A 13,153-nucleotide genomic window follows, 5' to 3' on the forward strand; every position below is an offset into this window, starting at 1 on the left:
AACAGCATCGCGTGTCCGCTTGTTTATGTTCCACATAAACCTTTCACAATAAAGCTCAAGATCCTGTTGAGACTTTTCAAAATAAACTGAATCACGTGAAAGAGCAGATTATTTACGGATGAGAAGTAAAAAAGAGCCGTCAGGTGCTAAAAAAAATAAACCTTTAATTCAAACGTTAGAACAGGCTTTTCCCTGCAGCACGCCGTGTAATAAATACTCACAAAGAAAACGGCGGCGTTTACAACTTATGTCTAAAAATGTATAGCTTCATGCTTCGGTTAAAACACTCCAGCTACATGACGCGCAGCTGGAAACATTTCCCGCAAGACGAGCTGTCCGAGATTCATAGAATTTACAGAAAATGTTACATTTTTGTGATTTATATCGTTATCGGGACGATAGATGTCTTATATCGGGATATGAGATTTTGGTCATATAGCACAGCCCTAGATGTGCATAAATACTCAAACAGACATTTCAAAGCTGCTATCTTTACTCATCTCACACTGTGTATGTTTTCAACATTATACATAGCCCAAACATTTCAGCAACATTTAAAACACGATTCAATTAAAGGTTTCATATAGCTCTGAAAATATACAATAAATGTTTATTTGTCTAATTAAATCTGTGGATTTCAAGTGTGATCAGTATTAAACATTTTCTAAAGGGATTCTGTGTTTTTAGACTCTGCAACTAGTCTAATTTCATAGCAAACATCACTAATGCTAATTAGTTTATAAAACAACCATAACATTCTAACTGAGAAAGGCATACCATGAGGTAACAAGCTTTGGATCATAATTTTCCTGCTTCCCAACAAGTTTTTATGTCTCCTGATCATAAACATAACCTTTGTTAACAAAGCTCTTAGCACTACCAAAAACAATGGCCACACTTCTAATGACCCAAGCAGACATAAACAGGAACGATTCTCTATTGAAATTAAAAGTTAGAAGAGTCGAGAGCATCAGCATCAACTCCCAGCCTCTTCACAGCAGCCGGCTGACCTTTTCATTAGTTCGAAAAGACAATCACATCCCAAAATTTAAAAAAAGAAAAAGGTTTATCTCAAATAACAAACCTCCTTCTTTCTATCTGATAGTGTATAGGCTTTATAAATACAGCTAACTGGCACAGGAACAGGCTAAAATAAACATAAGGGCTGAAGTAAACCTTGGGGCTGCGCCAAATCCCCCCCAAGGCCAAAGAGCCCTCTGGGAGTGTGTTCGGAGGAGTGAAGCTACAGGGCTCATCAACAGCAAACACACCTGCTTCGAAAGTGACCATTAGAAATCCCCTCTGAGGCAGAGTCTAAATGCAGATCAAGAGAAACTCTCAAGAGAAAACCTGCCCCCTCCCCCAAAAACAATCAACAGCTGAACAAAGGCAACGCGTCCATTTCAACTCCACGGCACAAGCCGGTGACTTCCCCTCGCTAACAATGAATGCTGAAAGGCGGTGAGATCATTTGGAAGCGGGGTAAGACACAGAAGAGGGGAGGAGGGTGTAGCCGAGCTCTTTAGCTGGTAAACACTGAGGCACTGAGGGGGTCTCTGCGAGCAGAAGGCTGGTTTATGCGCCAAAGTCATTACTCATCTCCCACTGATGCTTCTGAACAGCTAAAGTGTCGGGACGCAAATGCAAACATACAATATAATTTCCAACTTCTCTTTAAAATAATTTGTCCAAGAGCTGATGTTTTAGTTTTAATCAAGCACCATGAACACTACAGCAGGTAGACATGCAGATACTTTCTTGGATAAGACAATAAATGTAACCAGGTGCTGGCAAAGTCACGAGGCGACCAAAGACTTTAGTTCCCATCCAGTGCAGCAGGTAGATATTCAAATAACTTTCAGCTGTTGGCAGCAGAGAGAAAATGAGAGATGACACTGGGATGTATCACCCGATAAATATTTAGATAATATAAATTTAAGTCACAAGTATTAGTGAACAAAAAAGGAGCTAAAATCATAAAACAAAACTTCTTCTTATCAATAAAACAAAAATACATAAAGACACGCCCCCTTACTTCCAAATTACCTTTATTCCAGCAGTTTCTCCATCATTTCTTTCCCAAACTAACAACAACACAAACGGTCTATTTTTATCCCTGTGCTTCTGCTGTCCAAAAGCTGACTTTGGAGAGAAATTAATTTGACAGACCAGCCGTGGGTCACAGAACTTCTGCTTAGATTTAGGAGATGACCTCAATCTACATTTCCTGTAATCAGATTTTGTTTTTATTAAGTTGGCTTGTTTACAGTGTCAAAGAAGATTCAAAGTGACGGCAGTGACTGTGGATCAGCAAACGATGGAGGATGGAGTTTATTTTCTTTCATGTTTTTTGAATTATACTTTCTACTAATTTCACTCAAATTTATTTTTTTTCTATAAAAACTAAAATAAGACCTTGATTTAACCCTCGGCTTAGGACATTTCTGCCCATGTGAGAGAGAAAGGTATTAACCGAGCCAAGCTGGCTTGCTCATTTTAGCGTTGCCATTATCAATCACACTCACAGTTTAATTGGGAAAATGAGCCTCTTATGCTGATCCCGTTCAAACAGGGCTGATTTTCATATCCATAAATCATCGTTGATGCAAATTAAATGCTAATTAAATTTGACTGTAAAACTCCTCAAATATCAACACGACTTGGATTCAGTCATTTATGTCACCCTGAGTCAGACAAGCCCGACTCAAAGTCCACTCTGTTGTTGACTCTGGAGCTTTTGCACATATCTATGCAGACGTTTGGTGTCGTGGAAAGTTTAAACGCTGACATTTCCATTGAGCAAGCTCGTTCTGCTGATGAGGACTGTCTGATACGTGGGAAGGCTCCAGAACAAGCAACGTTTTATTTTTTAAGACAACCTGCAGTTAGGATTTCTTGCTTTACACTCTGGGAGTCAGAGGACATCTGCGCTAAAATCTAAAATATATTTTGAAGGATATAACAAAAGATTTCAGTAATTTTGCTTTCCCAGACTTCAAGTCTGTATCGTGAAGTTCCCTGCTGATGCAAATAGCATTGACTCAAGGTCTGCTCACTAGCTTATGCTGGAGGTTTTCCTGTTACTATCACAGTCACTTTTTTTCTAATGATAATCTTTCAGCACGGCTGAAACCTGTGGAAGAGAAGAAGAAGAAAAACCATCCTCTGTGACTCTTCACAACCTCATAAAAGAGTTACGGTCAGGTAACTAATACCAGCAGCGATCCACCAGAAACATGTGGTTAGGCTACAAAACCAGCGTGACGGAAATCCCAATTAATTCTCAAGTGATAACGAGAACTTTGATCATTTTGTCCCGCAGGAGGTTTAAACGTTACTTCTTACAAGCAAAACCTCTGAGCTGTGTCCACGCACAGCGCATTAAAGACCTCCATCCTCCCCGTCTGCTCCCAGTTAATCCTGCCGAATTAAATCAAATCCCTCCAGAACCTTCTCTCCTGCTCTGACCCACTTTGTAACTCGCTCAGTAAAACAAAATAGCTGCTTTAAACGCGACAGGGTTGTAACTGCTTTGTGTCTTAAAATAAACTTCACCTAAATCCAAACATGAACTCACAAGTTTTAAAGCCTACAGGGGGACACCAGCCAGCCGGCTCATTTTTCCCTCTGTATGTTCTAACGCCTACCAAAATAAAGCAACGCAATATTGTTTCCGCAAAGATTATATTGATGTCAAAGTTTTTCTCCAGGTTTAGATAAACATGCTGCAGCAGACAGACAGCAAGTGCAGAATCAGGCAATTTGAGCAAAGTTGGAGAACCGAGTATTTTTCCAGGCGTCTGGCCTTCACATTCCAGTTTCTGTCTGCTGCTGCGATCCAGCCCTCAGCCACTCGACTTTCTCTCTTCAAAATGAACCCAGAAACAAAAGCTCCTCTGTGCCGAGTCGGACGGTCCGGCTCCTGATTCTCACAGCGACACTTAACCAAAGTTCCGGCTGTCGGGGCTTATCTTAAATAAGAGCACATCATAAATGGCATCCCCGTGACTCAGGCCAGAGAAAGCTGACTGAAGTCACTTTTTCTTCACTGTAAATCCGGGTCATGTGGATATAATTAGACAATGAGACATGCACAGAGGAAACCGTAATCCAGCATTGTGCACTGTCCAGTTTTTGGTTTATTCTGATTGTGTTTGAGATCATTTCTTCCATGTGGGGCTAACCGGTGCTGCGCTGCAGTATCATAACATACATCTGGGACTGCTCACAAGCAAGGCTGAGTCACTGTTAGCTCCGAGGACAATCAGATGATGACAGAAAGAACGAAGTTCATGGAAAATGTTTCAGCAGCTCGGAGTCTCTCAGTTCGCCGTCACTCTGCGCTTCTAAAACTAAAGACTCCTAAGTACTCCCCGAGGGTAGCTGCCCACTGAGGGGTTACCCTCATTGTCAAGGGCTTTCTGTCTGTTTGCATTCACGCGGTTACGGTGCGACTGGCATAGCAACAACTACAAACACAACAAGATGGACGACTGGAGGTGTGTGTCTATTAGGGATGGACTGATCTGATATTTGATTGATTATCAGTCCGATCGACACATCGGTTCAGTTCTGTGTTGTTCTGTTTACTGCACCACGTGTCAGCAGCAGCAGCCTTTTTAAGTAAAAATAAAACATATTTTCTGTTGCTCCTGTAGGGAAACAATGACAACGTCGTGCTGAACACTGTCCAAGGTAAATGGCATTGTTTTTCTTCCTTTGAATACCCCCTTAATTAAGCTTGGAATTCCAATTTCCCTGCTTTGTTCTAAAGTTAGGGGATATTTTTGGTTAATAGACGGAAATCCCAGATTTTTATTTTTTTTTAAATATGTTGATAGCTGGTGCTGCAATAACATGGAGAACATTCACTAAACACTAAGGGGAATGATCTATGAAAAAGTCCCTGCACTTCCTTCCTTCCTAAACCGAATCAGATCCTTTAAGCACAAAGGTGAACAGAGTCCCTTGAACCAATTGCTCTGGGAGTTGCTTCGCTGCTTCTCTGATGTTCTCTGCAAACTGATTTGTAATTGAATGAGCTGACAGTTCAAAGTGCTCACTGTTTCTCTTGAGACGGGCTCGATAAGCAGCAGTCTTTGTTCAGCAGAGTTTTATGAAAGGTTCGGCCCCTGATCCTGCTGATTTGCTAACGGACTGCATCGTTGGTAATTATGACTATTTTTAGCTTGAATGCACTGTTGTATACCGTTTGGCTTATTGCATCTGTGGCCAAGAGGGCTTCTTGGCTCCTGTGAAAATTAGATTATACAGGGTTGAAAAAAAAGAAGAAGAAGCAAAAACACGGTTACATAAAGTCAAACAAAGCTGGTAAAGAAAAAGAAGAAACAAAGCACGATGCACAAACAGCCAAAGTACACACTGTTACACAGAGAGACCGCTTAACTCTTAATGCAATACATTTGTACCAATCAAATGGCAAAAAAATAACAAGAAACCCTCTGCTAACTGAGGTTAACAAAGACTATCCTCTTCAGTTACACGTGGACGAGTTGTGGTTGTATGCACAGTCACCCCTCAGAGGCCCATTTTGAGCCAGGAAAAAAAAACTCTGCATGAGTGCAACTGTTTTATTATAGGGTAGAAAAAAAAGCAATTCCATCAACCTTGCCATATCAGTGGGTCAGTTCCTGCAGAAAGATACAAAATGTTGTAGAAATAGGTCGATAAATGTAACTTGGTCAAGCACATCAGCTTCAACTTCAAATTTAAGCAGGCATGCATCATTTTTGTGCCTTTGTTATAACAAATCCGATTTTACAAAGAACCAAAATGCCCATTAATCGCCCAAAACAATCATCCAGCCGTGACACAGCACAGCATCACTTTGTTATTAGCCTCACACTGCAGTAACTTCATCTCGTGGCACACCTCCATTTCAAAGCCACTCGATCCTCTCAGCTATACGATACAGTGCATTGAGGCTGATGTTGCTGGTTACACGGAGTCAGAGGGATCAACAAATAGCTCAATCTGACCGCCGGCAGCACCACATTAGCCCCAGTGACCCCCTCATGCTGCAACACAACCTCAGCATCAAATAACATTCATGTGCAGCAGGAGGGGAATAAAGGCAGCGATTGTGGAGGAAACCCCTCAGCCTCCGCAGGAGGGGGATTAGGTAATTGTGTTAGAGCAGAGGATTAGATTAGAGCAAAGGGACGAAGCAGAACAGGTTAGCAGGGGACGGGAGACCAGCAGGGGCACACTGAGGCAAATGGGGGGGGGTTTAATAATGAACCTCTGATACCAGTCCAGTCTGACCGAAGACACCGAAAAGTAAAAAGAAGAGAACATGTAATCCAGGTACACAGACTGGAATACATGGTCTCCATGGTGACACTGCCATCCAATCCTTGGCTCCGTTTAAGACCAATAAATATGATTACTCATCCTGCCCTCCTTATGTGATCGAATGTTCGAGATGTATGGAGCACAAGGCTGGAAAACGTTTATTTAATCCAGAACAAAGGCAATTTCTATAGATAGCAATGAAACCATATCTATGAGGCTGGGTTTAAAGAGGACAGCAAGGCGGGGGGAACATGACAGTTAGAGATATGAAAACAGTGTAGTGATAGAGAAGCAAAACACACGTGATCTTCATATACAGCAGGGACAATTTCCTGTTATTAACTGCTCTAAATTTGCAGAGCAAAGAAAATATTTGCATACCCATAAACCTCTATTTAATTCACAACAGAACACAGAAAGCATATCATAAATATATCATTTTACACAGCATTAAAACTTTGGCACAATTGGGTTTGTAGTGTGTTCAGTCTTCTAAAGTCAAACATGTTAACATGTTTCGGTTTAGTTTACTAAAGAATAAAATAACCCTCCATGTGTTTGAAGAGTGAAGCATTTAACCTGCATTCTCTCTAATGGCCAGCAGGGGGAGACTTTTCTAGTTGCACAGACTAGTCAGATTCTTTATGAATAAAGACCCCTGCTGCTCACTTGACCTATGACCCTAGCAAACGCTTTCCTGATGAGTTTGTGGTATCAATCGTTAGTTTTACATCTTTTAAAATTGTATAACTTAAACTGCCACACAGACTCAAAAACCATAAAGCATCAATCTCATTAGTTTGTTCCATCTCATCTCAAACCAGCAAGATGGTGACAGCAAAAAAGTTCACTCTGAGGCTTTAAAACCTCATTAACAAAAACATGAATGTGGTCACACATAGCTTCCTGCAGAAGTCCTGCAGAACCACGCTGGCTCAAAGAAACGTGACAGAGACTGAAGTTACAGGAGCACCAGCCAGTGGCGTCCTAACATTGTTGAACTAGCAGGAAACTGCTGTTGTACTTCAATGAAATAAGAATAATTTGTTTAATCAACTAACATCTGTAGTGCCAACTAGTGGCTATGTCCATCTTTCATGTACAGGCTATGATTTGAGCTCTACTAGCATCACAATTCAACTCCACGGGAACACAAACAAGAGTGATTCTTGATTGTCCATCTGAGGTCTAAGTGATCAACCCAACCTCTAAAAACTAGGGCCAGCATAGTGAAGAGTTGGTTTTATTGCTTATGCTGACTTAGACCACAGAGGGTTAACATTAATGTGTTAAATCTACTCTTTAGCCCGCCTAGAAATGTAAATACACACCACACAAACACCTCAGCAGCTGTTACAGGTCTGTTTGTTAGTAATATGTAGTGAAAACACAATACAAATTAATAAATGATGAATAATGTGAGATGCTGTCATCTTTTAATGGTAGAAATATGCTGTTTTTCTTGTTTTCATTTCAGTAAAAATAACAGCTGCTTAAGATTTAACGGCTCCAGTGATGCAGACATATCAGAGCACAAGTAATAAGTGAATGCAGACAATGACGTCACCACTACAGCGGGGATCCAAAGACCCCAATTTAATCAAGCATCCACTCAATTAAACCTGGACCGATCCACGGAGGCCCAACCCAGAACTCAGAGGCTCACGGTTCCCTCGGAGGGTGTTTTGGATGTAAAACACTCTAAAGTCATTCTGCTGCGTGTGTGCTTTTACTTTTAGATTCACTTTGATCGTGACCTGAACATGTAAAAGCATCTGATTCGCTGGCTGCAGCTTCTATATCTGAAAACTCGCTTGTTTCTTCGGCTTTCTGTGAAATTACACTAAAGTATTTCTGCTTCAGATTGCTGATTGGACAAAAGAAGCCATGTGTAATCTTTATTATGACAGCTATTCTAACAACGAAACAATGACTCAAACAGCTGGGGTAATGGGGTAATCTACAGATTAATCTGTAATTACAGTAATCATGGCCACATTTAGAACTGCAGTGGAGCTTCCTAAACATGATACAACTAACTAAATGGATTTATATCTGTCTGTTAAATTAGATCAGAACCAAAAACAAAATCTTAACTTCGCTCCTTTGTTGGGTGACTTTGTTGACCCATCAATGAATCATGTTGCTGCAGTAACAGGCCACTACTTCCTGTAACAACCAGTGAAACTGTAAATCACACGATTGATTCAATGTATGCCCGCACATGTGGAAAAACCCCTAGAAGTACAAGCGACCGATGCAGAAAGCATCGTTCTGTAAAAAACAAACAGAACGACCACTCTCAGTATGAAACATGCAGATATTTCATAGCATTTGTGAGGTTTGACTCAGCGACACCTGCACAGGAGGGTTTCAGTATCAAAGAGAATCAGAGGGAGGGAGGGGTGATAACCACAGGGCTGAAAGCTTCAATAACAACATGAAAAAGCAAGTCATCCTGTAACTGTACTCTCCTGCCAAGCAGCACCGCAGCATCATATTAGATTTCCCTGTATTGTTATGTTTGTTATGAGGCTGTATTAACACTGTAAGCTGCAGCCAATCAACAGCTTTATACTGATAATCCGTTTACAGGGCTTAAAAATACAGGATTAGAGCGTTTATGGCACATTGCATCACCTGGGTGACTCACCAAGTTGAATGTAAGCTTATTTAACGCAAATTTAAACATGTTTTATGGGCATAAAAGTAGATAAAGCTTTGAAATACGTGGAGATACAGGAGAAACATCATAAATCTCTATTTTAACGGTAAGAAAATGTTTCTTTAAGAGCACAAGTGTTGTGTTATTCCTCCAGAATCGCCACCCTGAAGCCTGAAAACCTGTTTGGATCCGCCCGATCACCCTCCTTCATGACAACACAGCAAACCGCATCAGCTAACGGACCTCTCCTTGCCTCCTCACCCTCCTCCTCACCCTCCTCACCTCCACCAGCGGCAGGTCAGGGTCCAGGTGGGTGAAGCTGTGCAGGACCACCGGGCTGCGGTCTTCGACCACCTCTAGCCTCACGCCGTCCCAAATGTTCCGCACCCTCCACGAAGAGTCAAACATCTCGAGCAGCTGGCCCGGCTTGACGCTACGCGCCTCGGCTTGCATCCCCGGGAAATAGACCATGGATGCCCGCAGAGTTCAGTCACACCCCCGCGCTGACATTTCTAATGTTTTTTAGGAGTCCCACAGACACACACTGCCGCTGCCGCCTGAGACTAACGCTTCTGTGTGATCATCGCCTCTCTCAGTACAGTTTATCACGGCCCTGACTCACACCGGGGCTTTTCTAAACCCCGCCCCCACCAACCGGTGCCTTCAGGGCTGTCGGATAAACCAAACGCACAGGATGGCTTTAGCGAAAATTACGTTACAAGTTTTGTCTTGTATTTAATCCCACGCATTATACTTAAAAAAAAAAAAAGAAGTTAAAACTTTAATTACATTAACGTGAATACAACTTTGCAAAATTTCTGTTAAACATCTAACACGTACTTTTCATGGAAAAGGAACAAACTACTTCTTTTCATTTAGTTATTTTTTATTTACATAGATGTAATGAAATGCTGTTAACCATACTTTAATGTTTATAACGGTCGTCACCATATCAGACTTTTACTTTGTGCTAAAACAAAACAAAAACAAACTAACACTCTACGGTTGTTGTTGTTATTTTTTAATCCAATTATAATAGTTTTTCTTTTTCTTTTTTCCAGTTAGTTTACAAAGTGAGTTTGGTCATTTCAGGTAATTTTTTCATTGTTGGAAATTTTTTTACTTAAATATTTATTAGTTTCAGCCCTAGCTTTAGTTTGTGTTTTTTTGTTGGGTTTTTATTTTTCTTAAATATTATAATCTGGAGATTCTCTATCAGGGACAAAATTTTTATTTTTATTTTTATTTAACCTTTATTTAACCAGGAATGTCCCGTTGAGATCAAAGACCTCTTTTTCAAGGGAGTCCTGACCAAAATTAGAATGAGTATTACAATAGAAACACAGTTTGTTACGGCAGTGGACTCACAGATGTGCAGACAGCCTATTATCTCAATAAGCACATTCCCCAAAGCCTCATCATTCAGATTAACAAACTAGAAGTAATGCTATTTAATCTGCATTGTAATTTTATTGTGATTAGTTTTCTAAGGTCACAAAATAATTTCATTTACTTACAAAAGTTTATATTTGCTTTTAACTTTAATTTCAAGTTTCCCACATTTTATTTTATCACACCTAAATTAAGGTAACTATAGTAACCTGGGCGACACAAGCACACTATAAAGTTGTTATGTATGAAACGGGAGTCTGCGAGACGTCCCTGAAGGCAGCACTTACTCCCCCGCTCTTACTCATGTCTCTGGGAAATGATGGCGCTGTTTGTGCCTTCACTGTGGCAGGAGGACTGTGTGGGAAAAGAAAACAGTGGAGTCTGCTGGAGTTACACTTTTACCGTGAGCCCAGAGCAGCTCAGCAAACACGCTTCCCCCACCTGATCCTCCACTGTTACACTGAAGCACAGCTTAAAGGTGGCGTAGAGTTTAAACCAGTACATGCTCCTCTAACACCTTTCGAAAGGGCAACTTTCTGCTTTTCACTTAGTTTTCCAAAGATTGATTATGCATTAATATAAAAAACAAATTACCTGTGAGTGTGTTAACTCGTTATAAAAGTCTAAGTCACACTTCAGCAGTTTTACTGAGATTATAGCTCTATAAAGACATCATTTAAATATAATTATTTAGGGTTTTGGGGGGTTTTTTGGTCTTTTTTAGGTGACTGATTTGAGTTTTAAACATATTTGTGGAAAGATGATAAATAAGTATGTATTTAAATGGGGAAAAAGTCTAATTTTGTGTATCTAAAATCTGCATTTTTCAACTTACATTTTAGCGTTTAAGACATTTTTATTCCATTTTATTTTGATTAATCAAATGTACTGAGCTTTGCTATAGCACTGAAATGCTGATTATTACTTTAATTTAACTCGATAATCTTATTTTGTTTTCTTTGTTAAATAAGGAGACAACCTCATTGACTTCTACCCGTTGGCTAATGACGTAATATCTGTTGCACGGAGACGGGGAGTTTTGTTATCTACTCGTAGCCTTCTGTCTGTTCTTATTCAATAATTCAGTTATACCGGTAGTACTTATTGAACTACATCATCTTTTTGTGTTTGGTTGTTTGTTTACATACTTGGACTCTGCTTTGAAACACTCCAGCAATTACATTTGGACTTGGTGGCTGATACAGTTTCGAAACTTAACAGTATTATACGGGGTTTCAGCTTACTATGCTATGGCCACCGGAGCAGTGGTTCAACTGCTTCAATACCTAGGTTATTGGTATCATAGACAGGAGGAGTAACACTCTAAATATGTTAAGTTTGAAGAGCTCGCTGCTTGTTCTTGTTCTTTTTTTTAGCAGCCATTTTCTGTTGTGGGGAGGGCTTGGGGAGGGTAAGAGTCACTGCTTTGAACCTCATACACTGTTCTTTTTTTTAACCTGTTCTGCACTAATTTCCACCCACTGTAAAGTTATTCTGTTCTTATCATCTAAGGCCAGTGTGCATAGTTCCTTTGCTCTACAAATCAGATGAGTCTGCAATTGAACTTTCTAAGCTGGAATGTTAAAGGTCTAAATCATCCAGTCAAGAGAAGGAGGGTTTGGTCACATGTTAAACACCATAACACTGACGTGGCTTTCCTGCAGGAGACCCACGTCAGGGCCTCTGATAATGTCCGTCTCTTCTCCCGTTGGAGGGGCCAGTGTTTTCACTCACTTTTCCAAGCTAGGGCACGTGGGGTCTCTATATTGGTCAGGCAGAACATTCCCTTTGAGGCCCACAATGTCATAGCAGACAAATATGGTAGATATGTCATAGTCAGTGGGAAACTGTATAACAGTCTTGTTGCTCTAGTAAATGTGTATGCTCCTAATACAGATGACGAGAATTTCTTTAAACAACTATTCTCCTCTTTGCCTGACTTAAATGTCTACTCTCTTTTTCTGGGGGGTGACTTTAACTGCTGGTTAGACCCAGCCCTGGATCGCTCATCCACTAAGAGCAATGTTTTAAGCAAATCTGCATCTGTCATTCATGCCTTTCTATCAGAATATGGAGTGTGTGATGTTTGGCGTACTCTAAATCCTCATAAAAGAGATTACTCCTATTTTTCACATGTGCACCATACATATTCAAGAATTGATTACTTTATCATTGACACTAATTGTCTGCAGCAGGTCCACTCCTGTGCCTACCATAGCATAGTTATTTCAGATCACGCCCCTCTTACTTTGTCTCTGTCTCTTCCACATCCTCCTGTTAAAGCTGCACAATGGCGTTTCAACTCGACCCTCCTGTCGGATGAAAATTTTGTAAAGTTTATCCAGGATGAGATACGCTTTTACTTTGCCACCAACTCTTCCCCAGAGACTTCCAGCCTTGTCGTATGGGATGCCTTTAAGGCGTATATCAGAGGCCAGATTATTGCTTATTCGGCAAGAATCAAAAAACAGTCCACCTATGAAAGGAACAAGTTAATGCAACAAATTAAGGAGACTGATGAACAGTATGCTCTCAAACAGAGTCATGAAATATTTAAAAAGCGTGTAGAACTTAAAACAAGACTTGACCTACTCACAACGTACTCGACTGAACGTTTACTCTTACATGACAAATCCAAATTTTATATGCATGGTGACAAACCTGATAAATTACTGGCGAGCCTTCTAAAAGGTTCTCGGGCAAGGCAAAGTATTCTTAAAATTCGACAACAAGATGGCAACATAGTCACAGATCATGAAAAAATCAATGAAGTGTTCAGGG

The 13,153-nt window shown here is 40.5% G+C and overlaps 1 protein-coding gene across 6 annotated transcripts in view; it reads right to left on the minus strand.

Annotated features, from left to right (window-relative positions):
- LOC146621796 (ral guanine nucleotide dissociation stimulator-like) overlaps nucleotides 1–13,153 on the minus strand; it is a 63,968-nt gene that overhangs the window by 20,040 nt on the left and 30,775 nt on the right. For 3 of the 6 annotated variants that reach the window (XM_085367536.1, XM_085367534.1, XM_085367533.1), the window contains exon 1: nucleotides 9,263–9,846. The exons of the other annotated variants lie outside the window; for them this stretch is intronic. In XM_085367536.1, coding sequence (XP_085223662.1) covers nucleotides 9,263–9,451 — 189 coding nt within the window. In that variant the 5' untranslated portion in view covers nucleotides 9,452–9,846. Of the gene's footprint in view, nucleotides 1–9,262; nucleotides 9,847–13,153 lie in introns of those variants that run through there. 6 annotated transcript variants of the gene reach the window in all.

Source organism: Diplotaxodon limnothrissa, linkage group LG12, assembly GCF_057381915.1.
Source record: "Diplotaxodon limnothrissa isolate DT_005_m linkage group LG12, D_limnothrissa_male_GT1.1, whole genome shotgun sequence".
Classification (NCBI taxonomy): domain Eukaryota; kingdom Metazoa; phylum Chordata; class Actinopteri; order Cichliformes; family Cichlidae; genus Diplotaxodon; species Diplotaxodon limnothrissa.